This window comes from Penicillium robsamsonii (assembly GCF_028829455.1).
Source record: "Penicillium robsamsonii strain IBT 29466 chromosome Unknown utg000001l_segment0_segment0, whole genome shotgun sequence".
NCBI classification, from domain to species: Eukaryota; Fungi; Ascomycota; class Eurotiomycetes; order Eurotiales; family Aspergillaceae; genus Penicillium; species Penicillium robsamsonii.
In genome coordinates, this window is record NW_026643219.1 from 1,026,861 (window position 1) to 1,038,280 (window position 11,420).

Here is an 11,420-nt window from a genome sequence, read left to right on the forward strand (position 1 = left end):
AGAATACATCAACCCATCTCCCTTGCATAATGGTTGGCAATATGGAGATGCGAGTTCAAAGGAAAAGACAAAGCTGGAAAACCTACCGAGCAGCCGCAGCTTCGGGTTTAGCCAGCATGTACCGCACAGCTTCCTTGGCAACCTCAGAGTCCCAGGGACCATCAACGCCGCCATAACGGAACTCAGGCCCGCTACCATCCTCGCCGCCTCCACGGGTAGCTTCGCCCATGATAGTCTCAAGGTCGCGGCGCTGAGAGCTGATCCAGCGACGAACGAAATTGGCTGGGTCCTTGCTCAGAGCAGTGTAGAATGAGTGGCGGGCACGGGAGTGTGTAAGGGCCTGCACAATCAAAGCAACTTGGTCATCAAGCGAGGAGATCTGGCGTAGGCCAGCTGTGTATGCCGGGTTCTGAGTGAGAGCCATCATCTTTGTGCGCAGCGGGTCTTCAACTGCGACCTGGATATCGTAGATGGTCGGCGTTGGGTCGGCATGGAACTCTTCGTCGACGCGAATAGTGTAGGGAAGCTTGATAGGTTCCATTGGGCTGGTGTGAGGACCGACACTTTCAGGGATCTGAGGGAAGAACATTTGCTCTCGGCCAAAGATCTACAGAATTTGTTAGCAGGGTTTAGAAAGACCAAATATTCAAGATACATACCGAGCGTAGACGGTGATCGCAGCGCACTTGTCTTTTTTCTTCGTCTTCCTGCAATTCCATGGCTCGGATATAATCCCAGATTCCTAGCACAATTCCACTCCGGGTCTCCTCTTCGACATCCAGAACCTCGGCTAGCTCCTTGCTCAACTTGTATCGCTCTGGGATTTCATCCCGGACAAGGCTGATGGTGACATTCAGATTGTCCTGCGAGGCTCGGGAGAACTGTAGACTATCAAATTCGGCACCTGTGGGCGCTGGTGTATTGGAGTGTGCGTTTGGTTTGACCCAGTTAACTGGCTTGACCTCCTCTGGAATTGCCGCGGCGGGCTTGTCAAAGTCGATGGTGATAGCCTTGAAGAAATGGGAGAAGCGCTGAGACTGGGTTTTCGATTCAGCTTTCTTCGCTTTATCCTCCTCAGCTCCGTCATGGTCCATCGCATCTTCATCTTTCTCGTCCTCGTCGGGAACCGTAGGATCGGTTTCATCGTCGAGCAGCCGTCCTTCAATGCGTACTTTGTAGCGACCGGAGCCTGGGTTGTTGCCCGGGCCTTGCCATGGCTGGCTTTCGACAGTATTAGAGATCCAGATGCGCATAGTCCGATATTTCTTAACGGTCTTGTTGATGGAGTCTTGGATATCTAGCCTCTTCCGCACAACAGCGGCATCCAATCGCTTTTCTAAGTCGCGAAGGTTCTTATATTGCTGAACACCCTCGCCGATGATCACGTCTTCAATGTCGTCGGGGAGGTTCCTGTCGGTTGGCTTGCGGCTGCGCCGAAGGGCAGCATCGTTGGGGTGGGGCATGGGGCGTGCAGCCATATACTGTTGGGCAGCAGCGTGCTGTGGTATCGGAACAGGCATGGCGCCACCTATAGAGATGTAAGATTAGAGCCGAGGGGAGTGGGTGGAGACCGATGAAAGGGGACATACCTGGCCCTGGGGGGCGACGGGGCGCGGCTGGAGATCGCTGTGCATTTGGGGGCATGCTTCGAGCATAATGATGTGGCTGCATTGCCTGCTGCATCGGTTGCTGCAATGGAGCTTGCATTGTGGAGATATTAAGCACCGAAACGGTCGTGGGAGGATGACAGATGGGGGAAAGATGCGAGATGTTGGAGATGCGAGGTCGCGATTCTTTTGCCCGTCGCGCTTTACCCTTTTCGGACGATCGCGAACAACACCGTCAAGAGGGCAAAACTCATTGTTCTACTTGGATTTTGCAGTTGGCATTTCTTGAATAGCTAGAAGCTAAATATCAAGAGTTAGTCTAAATATTTAATTATTGATTACGTGCATATCTAATGGGTATTGAGTGTGATCGTGCATTGTCTCGATTATTTCCTATCAAGTCATCGTCTCGACGGCATTGGACATATCCCATCTTTTCTATTCCAGGAGAGACGCCTGGTTAGTATACAGACCTTCCACCACATTTCCGAGCTTTTCAATTGTCTCCAGTGCGGCATCGTAAGCCTGGTCCCGTTCTGTCTCATCGTACACAATCAAACATCCCGAGCCCTGGTCCAATACACCGATGATCACCTTGTCCAAGATCATTTGAGACAACTTCCTTTCCACCTGCTGTGTGTCCAAACCCACCATCTTCGCAATGTGGTCCAGCTCGACCCGACTGAAGGGCTCAATGACCTTGATCAAGTTCTGTTCCAGCATGGCATCGTAAAGACGACGGAGGTGGTTTCGGATAAATACATCACTGCCAAGTTCGTATCTGTAGTCCGAAAGGGCCTTCTCGTACTCCTCCAGAGACCGGTTGGCGTGGGCCCGAGCAACGGCCTTCATTGCCTCCAGGCGTGGACTGGCATACTTTTGCGCTTGTTTCGAGCCCTGCAACTGTGTGACATCATCCACCAGGTTCAGCATGATCTTGCACAAGAGCATGTACTGCAATGTGGCCGTAGCCAAATCACCCTCATCAAGTGAGCTGTACCCCTCGAGTGCCTCAATGAAATAGGAGTATGAAGTGGTGAAGTCCTTGTCTTCGGCGTGTAGCATGCCGCTCTGCATATCTAGACCGGCCTGCAAGTTGGGGGGCGTGTAAACGGAGGCGGCCGACGTCCGTGCTGCGGTCAGAGCAGCGCGTGCCTTTGCCTGGTTGCCCAGAGCGTGGTACACACGCGACTCAAGCAATTGTACCTCCACCAGCATAAGCTTATCATCCAGGCGCTTCAGCTCACGGAGAAGTGAGTTGATAAGAGTAAGCGCATCGTAATAGGATTGCTTCTGCATATAGATGGCAACGAGTCGGGCTTGGAGGGCCTGGCGAAGGAACGATCGTCGCTCGGCAATAGCCCATTCTATGCATGATTGGATGACGCTGCCTTGGAGTTCGAGTGTGTTGGGGATTTCGCTAATCAGATCCAGAAGCTGACGGACTAAACCATCATAGTTAGCCGGTTTTCATAAATGGGAACCAGCGCAACCTACCGAGCTTGGCTGTCTTCGCTTTGGCAAATGACGAGAAGGTATCACGGCTAGTCTTGATGAGGTCCGCGATCTCCTGTGGCTTCTTCGCATCGCGATACAACTCTCCCAAGCCAATCAACGCATGTTCGTAGTCTCGCGAAGAGGCCTCTGTGGATCCGGGACCCTCTGAGAGGATGCTCTGGTAACTGGTCGCTGCTTTCGAGGGATCCGACTTCACCAGATCTCGGACTTCTTGGATCTGTGGTGAGACCTTGGATGACATGATAAAAGACGGTAAATGACGAGCGAGCGAGATGGGTAATTAAAGAAAAGGGGAATAAGAGAAGATGGTGGTTTGAAGAGAGGTTGATGACCAGGTCGATGGGGAGCTTGAAGCTGGCGGCAGCTCATCGTCCTCTCACCGCCCGCTTGGCAAATCAAACAGAAAAAAAGTTCCATCTTGGCGTTTTTCTTTTCCTCTCTACATCGTTTTCACAACAGCACAATGGTGAGTGGTTTTTCTTGAATTTTTATTTCTTGGATAGCCATGCTAATGAAGTATAGAAAATCAAAGCACTTTCCCGCTCCACGGCGTCGCAGCAGGCCCCCGGGTCCGCTGTCGTTCGCCAGTCGCGGAATCTCGACCCGACCCAGCATCCTTTTGAGCGGGCTCGTGAATACACCCGAGCTCTGAATGCGATCAAGATGGAGCGCATGTTTGCTGCTCCTTTCCTAGCCCAAATGGGTAACGGACACGTCGACGGTGTTTACTCTATGGCAAAGGATCCCGGCTCGCTTGAACGCTTTGCAAGTGGCAGTGGCGATGGTGTGGTGAAGGTGTGGGATCTTACAACACAGGGTGAGGTTTGGAATACCCAAGGCCACGAAAATATGGTCAAGGGTCTGTGCTGGACGCCGGAGCGAAAACTTCTGTCATGCGCGAGTGACAAGACGATCAAATTGTGGGATCCTTACAACTCCTCATCTGAGGCCCCACCGATGGCAACCTATCTCGGAAATAGTGCCTTCACCAGTGTCACACATCACCGAACCCTTCCTTCTTTTGCTGCCGCTTCTGGTGTCATTTCTATCTATGACCTTTCCCGGCCTTCCTCCACACCATCGCAGACTCTGCATTGGCCGACTAGTGTTGACACTATCACATCTGTTGCGTTCAACCAGACTGAGACTTCTATCCTGGCTTCGACCGCCATGGACCGCTCAGTCATCATGTATGACCTGCGTACTTCCCAGCCGGTGCACAAGACGACATTGAGACTGGCATCTAACGCCATTTCTTGGAACCCCATGGAAGCCTTCAACTTTGCTGTGGCAAACGAGGATCACAATGCCTACATATTCGATATGAGAAAGATGGACCGTGCTCTCAATGTTTTGAAGGACCATGTGGCTGCTGTCATGGACGTTGATTTCAGCCCCACAGGTGAAGAGCTGGTCACTGCCTCATACGATCGTACAATTCGTCTATGGAACAGATCAACTGGTCACTCGCGTGACATCTACCACACAAAGCGGATGCAGCGTGTATTCTCGGCAACATTCACGCCTGACAACAAGTATGTCTTGACAGGATCGGACGATGGCAATGTTCGTCTCTGGCGTGCGAACGCATCGGACCGTAGTGGAGTCAAGACTGCCCGTCAACGTTCCAAGCTGGAGTACGATCAAGCTCTTATCAAGCGATACTCGCACATGCCTCAGATTCGCCGCATCAAGCGCCAGCGTCATGTGCCCAAGCCTATCAAGAAGGCTGGCGAAATCAAGCGCGAGGAGCTCAATGCTATTAAAAGGCGTGAGGAGAATGTGCGCAAGCATACTAAGAAGACTAACCTGGCGCCGAGAACCCATGAGCGCGAGAAGATGATTCTGGCCAGCGAGCAATAAATTGGTCCACTTGATCGCTTTTCATCGACCAAACTCGGGCGCACCTTGCAATCGAAACTATGGTCAGATGGGGAATATGTTCAATGAAGCAGATCGCTCTGCTTTATAATACATCTTATTGGACTCGTACAAGGGCCCTTTTTCTCATGATTCACGCCAATATACACCGCTCAGCTCCATTCGAGCCACCTATCAATCTGTCTTCCCAGATGTCTGCCGGCTTTGAGTCACAGCAGCATCTATCCCACTCAGATATCTCGCAACCCGCTGCACCGTAGCAGGTAGCACGGCATACCAATTCACGAGCGTTGCATAAATAGGCAATCTGATCACACCGCCTCGACCGCTATCAATCGCTGCCACCATCTCCCGGGCGACTTCGACCGGTTCCAAAACTGGCGCAAAGAAATGGTTCGGCGCGCGCACCCAGCCGAACAACGGTGTCGACATCTGCCCAATTTCAACTAGCAATGTCTTGATAAACGGGTTACCCCGAATTTCCGTTTCTATCGTCCGATGCAGCGCGCTAAGTCCAGCTTTGCTTGCTGCATAGTCTGATAGTCCTGCGGCACTCAGCTGGCCTAGCACGGAGCTGACTGTAACAAGGGTTCCTCCGTTCTCTGCTGCGATGATCCCAGGCAAGAAGACTTGGTATAGATGGAAAGCCGCCAGGAGATTAGTGCGGATGGTCTTTTCGAATGCGTCCGCTGGCAGATCAAGGAACGAGAGGCCGTTGATCCTGGCCGCGGCACAGTTGATAACGATCGTCGGTGTTCCTAACTGCAAGATATTTAGCGAATCAGACCCCAATTGAAGCAAGCCATAGCGCGCTATGAAAACAACTTGTCCAATAATTTCAAATCCCCAGAACCGTAGTACTAGTAGGGCGATATGGGGTCGAAGCTCACAACGAAACCAAAAAGCAGAAACAAATAGACCTACCTCTTGCAAAATCCTCCCCTTAGCAACCTCCAACGCGCCCCTCTCCGCGACATCACACGTAACATACAAGACGCCCTCCCCAAAGACCTCATCGCGGCTATCTTCAGGAACATCCTTAATATCCAGCACAGCGACACTCGCCCCGCGCATGCTATACATTTGCGCAATCAACAGACCCAGCCCACTCGCCCCGCCAGTGATGACCACGACCTCATTCTCGAAATCGACTGTACGTGGGGCGCCGTGGGCGGCGCGCTGATTAATAACCCGCGCGATGAAGAGGACTGTCAAGACCGTTGCATAGCTCACGGTGAGGATCCAGGCTGGGTCTGTTGATGGCGTTACTTGGGCGCGCAGGCAGAGGACGAGAATCCAAGCTATAAAGGGGTGGAGGAGGGATTTGGAGAGGATGCTTATCAGGGTGTCGATTGTCACGAGGTTGCTGCGTGGATTGGTTGAGCCGGGGGTTGATTGAGGTGGTTTAGCTGTTGTTTTCAGGAACTGGGGGTTTGAGGATGACATTGCAATGTCTGCTTTGGCTTTGACTCTGGCCCCTGCAGATTGGATGTCAGGGATGTGCAGTGAAGAGTGAGGACGACCTCGGGAAATTCGAGGCGCGTTTGGTTTTGCGGGGCTGATAAGAGATAAGGCGATCTATAGGAGCAGCTCACCGCAGCAACTTGGACATTGGTGACACTTCTACAATTTCACTGCCAATTGAATCAATTTTTTATGCCTGGCTCGTAATAGGGAGAAGGAGGAAAGCCAAGTTTGTAAATACTCAGCTCTGCGGAATACTGACCTAGACATTCATTAATAAAGCTGAGTTCATCTAACACTCATGGGAGCTTTCGAGCTTTCCACCCACACAAAGTGATTGCCAACTATGTGTATATATCCTGCCTACCAGCTTCGGTGCCCATCCTCCAAAACGGTCCATAACATGAATGAATGTGGAACGTTAAAATAAAGCGTCCTCGGAAAACTCTTCTATCTCTGTAATAAAGGTTCCAAAAGTTGGGTCGAAGGAGATGAGAGCAGAGCCCCTTCTAAGATTGGTTCAGCTCCTGGCAGACAACGGGGTCATATCCAGTGAGTAAGAAAATGGGGGTACTGGGGTAGGTGACGATGTTCCCAAAAGGGAAGGTTCTCTCAACTGGGATATTACTAATTTCTCTGGGTTTCTTAGCTGAAAGAGGGCACATATACTGCTGCTCCCTGGCTAGTTAATCAAGGTAAGAAAAGCTAAGACAACCCCTAATATAGAAGAGATGAAAGGTTAGAATAGAAACCCCGTAGAAAAACTGGTCAATTGAGTTATCGTCAGATAACTATCTCATTTGAATGCGGAAATATGAAGAAATAAGAAACCACACAGAACCTGTAGAACTCCACGTCATAAAGAAGAAATTGTTGTAGCCGAAGACACGAGAAAAGACATAAAATATTGAAAAAGACAGTCAGGTTCACGAAACTCATTTGATCATATCAAGCATCCCTCCTATTTTCGAAGAGAAAAGACCAGCGTAAATCCACAAAGTCACCCATGATTGTGTCAGACAGTGCATTCCCCCTGCTTTGAACAAGAGCATCGCTGATCAATCACCACTGCTTGCGCTGACGCAATGGTGAATGAGGCTTCTTACTCTGAGCCTCCTTAGCTAAGCATCGGATAGAATGACTGAAGGTCAGACAATGCTTATCCTCAGTCATGATGTCGAGATCGCTTGGGGCCGATGGAGCCTGGAAGCCCTGGCCAGCTTCAGGGTAAGCACGATAATCTTCGGGGTCATAATCAGATTCATGCTGGGATCCGACTTGTGAAGACTGAGACGCGGATGGAGTAGGAGATTGCAGTCGAGATTCGGAGTATGATGACTCCTCATCGGTGAGCAGGTCGGAGTTCGACGAAACGAAAGAGGCCTTACGAGCACGTCTAACTGCAGGCGAAGCTCGAGATGTAAATTTGCGCGTGGCCCCGGAAGGGGTCTGCGAGGTTGTGGTGGTAAAAGGCTGGGGAGCAATTGTGGAAGGATGCGCGTGAGAAATTCCAGCAAAAATCTGGTCCGGAGGGATACCACCAAGAGCCGCCGGGGGAGCAAAGTCGGGAGGAGCATCGGTGACCATTGTAGCAAAGACTTTATCGGCATCCAATGCAGTAGCTTCGGGGGCTAGTGTATCAGAAGCCTTACCCATCTGCTGGTTTGAATCCATAGCGTTGGCATCCTCAGACGGGGATTCCAGACTTCCCCAATCAAGCAATGCGGAACGAGAGTTTTTCTTCGGTGTAGGTTTGGAGGCCCGATTATTGTGTGGCGTCGCAGAAGGTGATGGTGTGAAATCAGTCACGGGTTGCATGTCGTGGGGAAATATGGGAACCGATGGCCACTCGTTTGAGACTTTCACTATAAGCTGGACTAGCGAATCATGCGAAAGAGATGAGAGATACGCCCGTCGTTCTTCTTCTGAGTGATAATTTCCACCCATTTGAGGTTCAGTCACAGGTTGTTTCTTTGGGCGTCCAACCTTTTTCACATTTGTTGCAGCCTGCTTTCCAGATTTTGTCTGGGCTGTCTCGGGTTTACACTTGATGCAAAACCAATCCATCTCCGGGATTTCGATAACCTCATTATCAACGTTCGGGTTGTGACATTTCTGATGCCACGGAGCATCGCACGAGTCACATAGAACAATCAAATTGTTCGAAGGGCTGTGTCCTCGGTAGCAGCCGGTGCAAACTATATACACCTGGCGGTTCAGACGCTTCCGCTTTTTTGCTGCTACTTTGACAGGTGGCCCTTTTGTTATCACAGGCTCGGTTTCTCGAACAGCTGGCTGGGTAACACGACGGCCAGATCGAGTTCTATTTGAAGCCAGGGCGGCGCTGGCATTTTGCTGACTCGTTTCCGTAGCCCCGGCTGTTGTCCAGACTGCCTCTTCCTGAGGCAATGCTGGTGGTCCCCAACTTTCCCAGAGCATATTGTCAGCCACAAGCTCCAGTTGAGATGGTAGTGGCTGGATCCCCTCGGAAACACCCTCGTGGTCAAATATGTTGCCCTCATGGACGTTCTGGAGGCGCCCCGGGTTGATATTGGGGGCGGGGAGGTCCATGAACGCCGGTGAGACCCTCATGCTGAATTTCCTTGTAAATAGATGTTTTCAAAAAGAGGACTTGACAAGGTTCTTTTGGAAAACTAGTTGATCTTTTGCGTGAAAGTAGAGAACAAAGCAACAGGTGATGGCGAGGAGAAAACCACTCTTTGTGTTCTTCTAGGGCAATGTGAGTCTTCTAGCCTGATACAAACCACAATAGACACTAGGCTGTTTGCTGAGTGGGTAGTCAAACATAGTTGGCTCCTGTCAATTCTTCAACTGGAAGTAGGGTTGGAATGAAGTCGTTGCATGAAAGACCTTTGTATATCAGTCACGTGATATCCATATGTAACCTTAAATGGTGACAGATCAATCAGGCGTACCACAAACGTATGGTAAAAATGGCAGATATTGAAACTGTCGGAATACAGAGATGAATTACGTGGTTAAGACAGGGTAATTTACCCCGAAAATCATGTGATAAGTGGTACTCGACATACCATACAAAGGTGCATAATACAGTTAGTCATCTATGTCCGCTCAGATTATTGAAAAAGCGAGTTTAGTCTAGTTAGAGCTACCAGAGTCTTCAATATCTGCGATTTTTACCATACGTTTATGGTATGCCTGATTTCTGTCATAGACTTCCATACACACACTCTCTCTCTAATCCCTCCCCTCTTTATAGTTTCAGACTCCACAATACACATATTGTGCTTTGATGATCTCATCTCCTAGATCGTTGATTCTAACACCCCATGGCTCCCAAACACCAGCAAGCTCTCTAGGTTTTTATGGTCAGGCTTATATGCTCTATTTAACGGATGCCTATTTATCACGCGAGCCAAGTCGCCTCGTGATAAGGTATAATTTCTACTTTCCCTTTCAACCCTCGTATCCCGTTGCAACTTCACAAATTAGATATCACTTTATGATAGGTAAAATAGCGGTGGTGGATAATGTTCCATAGAACGGCTGTTTACGTACGGGGCAGTGACACGAGTGTCATGTCTAGCTATGCAAGACGGTCAACAAGATACATTGTCTCCCATTCCTCGAAAGCGGTCTACGTAAACAGTGGCAGCGTAAATGCAGGGGGCCTGTCACACTACATATTATTGCATGTACGGCCCGAGCCTTGGGTTTCCATTAGCCCTGTGTAACTATTGCCCAATGGGACATTCACCTTGTATGTAGCAGTGTCGCTGCCGGGTAAAGGTTTGGCTTGAAAAAAACATTGATTTCGCTTGGATCTTGATTTATATGGATCCAATTAAAGATATGTGTTCTAGCCTGATAGACATGTTCGAGTGAACTGTCTTCGAAATTATATGAGACGCCCAAAGACAATCCTGTTTTTATTGTGGACCTATTCCTCGCCCCATAGGAGTAGTTTACCACAGCCTAGCCTAGTCACTATATCTCTAATGGCACTGTAGATATCTTAACCCCCTGTGAATGACTCACTACATTTACCGATCATAGAATTATCGGTGAGCCAACGCCTGGGTCCATGAAGTTCACCCGTTCTCGGTACTACGATGAGGCATCCTTTTGCCTTAGCATTCACACAACATGAGATCTGCAGCGCTGCACAGGACAACAAAGGACAAGTCATTTTCGTGCAAGGGAGTCTTGGTCTTGTGTAGTGAGACAACATGATGTCTGCAGCGCTGCACAGGACAACCAAGGGCAAGTCATTTTCGTGCAAGGGAGTCTTGGTCTTGTGTAGTGACACAACATAACGTATACGAGTCTACGGAGTAACCTACAATGATTAATCCTAACCGTTCAGCGGAGCTTAAAACGAGTTCGGGCACCCTCTAAATCGCTTTATTACTCAGGTGCTCTACTTTTCTTTTTCACAAATCCCTTTACCTACTCCAAATCCCGGACATAATAGACACAATGGTCTATTCGCAGTGGGTTGTTATCAAGATTTCGAACTTGTGCAGAGGTACTATCTCGATTGCCAATGCAAAGGTTGACTAGTAAGTGATGAAATTGATGCTTGAAGATATGTTCTCTTTTGTAACAGTCACAGTGGCAAATTCCACAAGATTGAAGACAAAGATGCAGAGCTATCCCCAGAGGACATCAACAGTATTGTTCTCAAGCCAAATGACGAAGCCAACGTTTGTGCGTGCGGTAGGGCCAATATTCATTACGGCACGGAAGGAAGCTTCGAGTTGTTCGATGGAGCGGACAAAGTCTGCAGGATCTATTTCGATGACCCGTACAACTCTAGCATCAACAATTTCCAAATCTTCGAAAAGAACAGTCGGTATGCCATTGACGTGAGTTCATGGAGCCGCGAAGGTGCTTTGGGGAATGTTAGTGTCGAGGTTCTGAAAAAGTGAAGCACGGGTTGTTGATATTTGGGGGTTCAGAGTCAGA

At 49.5% G+C, this 11,420-nt stretch overlaps 6 protein-coding genes across 6 annotated transcripts; 2 read left to right on the plus strand and 4 right to left on the minus strand.

The window, feature by feature from the left end:
• Window positions 1–82: 82 nt before the first annotated feature.
• On the minus strand, window positions 83–1,707 carry N7447_000422 (SWIB/MDM2 domain-containing protein; the record flags this gene model as incomplete). Its single annotated transcript, XM_057224698.1, has 3 exons — window positions 83–607; window positions 660–1,528; window positions 1,590–1,707. The coding sequence occupies 3 exons, from the start codon at window positions 1,705–1,707 to the stop codon at window positions 83–85; spliced, it is 1,512 nt and encodes a 503-aa protein (XP_057088714.1).
• Window positions 1,708–2,045: 338 nt separating this feature from the next.
• N7447_000423 (proteasome regulatory particle lid subunit RPN6) lies at window positions 2,046–3,366 on the minus strand (the record flags this gene model as incomplete). The annotated part of the gene is made up of 2 exons (XM_057224699.1): window positions 2,046–3,052; window positions 3,105–3,366. The coding sequence occupies 2 exons, from the start codon at window positions 3,364–3,366 to the stop codon at window positions 2,046–2,048; spliced, it is 1,269 nt and encodes a 422-aa protein (XP_057088715.1).
• A 222-nt stretch (window positions 3,367–3,588) lies between these two features.
• N7447_000424 (rRNA-processing protein SOF1) lies at window positions 3,589–4,988 on the plus strand (the record flags this gene model as incomplete). The annotated part of the gene is made up of 2 exons (XM_057224700.1): window positions 3,589–3,591; window positions 3,648–4,988. The coding sequence occupies 2 exons, from the start codon at window positions 3,589–3,591 to the stop codon at window positions 4,986–4,988; spliced, it is 1,344 nt and encodes a 447-aa protein (XP_057088716.1).
• Window positions 4,989–5,180: 192 nt separating this feature from the next.
• Window positions 5,181–6,452, minus strand: N7447_000425 (Short-chain dehydrogenase/reductase SDR; the record flags this gene model as incomplete). The annotated part of the gene is made up of 2 exons (XM_057224701.1): window positions 5,181–5,768; window positions 5,931–6,452. The coding sequence occupies 2 exons, from the start codon at window positions 6,450–6,452 to the stop codon at window positions 5,181–5,183; spliced, it is 1,110 nt and encodes a 369-aa protein (XP_057088717.1).
• A 1,080-nt stretch (window positions 6,453–7,532) lies between these two features.
• Window positions 7,533–9,062, minus strand: N7447_000426 (phf1/phf2 family PHD finger domain-containing protein; the record flags this gene model as incomplete). Its single annotated transcript, XM_057224702.1, has 1 exon — window positions 7,533–9,062. One exon carries the CDS (start codon window positions 9,060–9,062, stop codon window positions 7,533–7,535), a length of 1,530 nt encoding a protein of 509 aa, XP_057088718.1.
• A 1,869-nt stretch (window positions 9,063–10,931) lies between these two features.
• Window positions 10,932–11,383, plus strand: N7447_000427 (aegerolysin family protein; the record flags this gene model as incomplete). Its single annotated transcript, XM_057224703.1, has 2 exons — window positions 10,932–11,014; window positions 11,068–11,383. The coding sequence occupies 2 exons, from the start codon at window positions 10,932–10,934 to the stop codon at window positions 11,381–11,383; spliced, it is 399 nt and encodes a 132-aa protein (XP_057088719.1).
• Window positions 11,384–11,420: the final 37 nt, after the last annotated feature.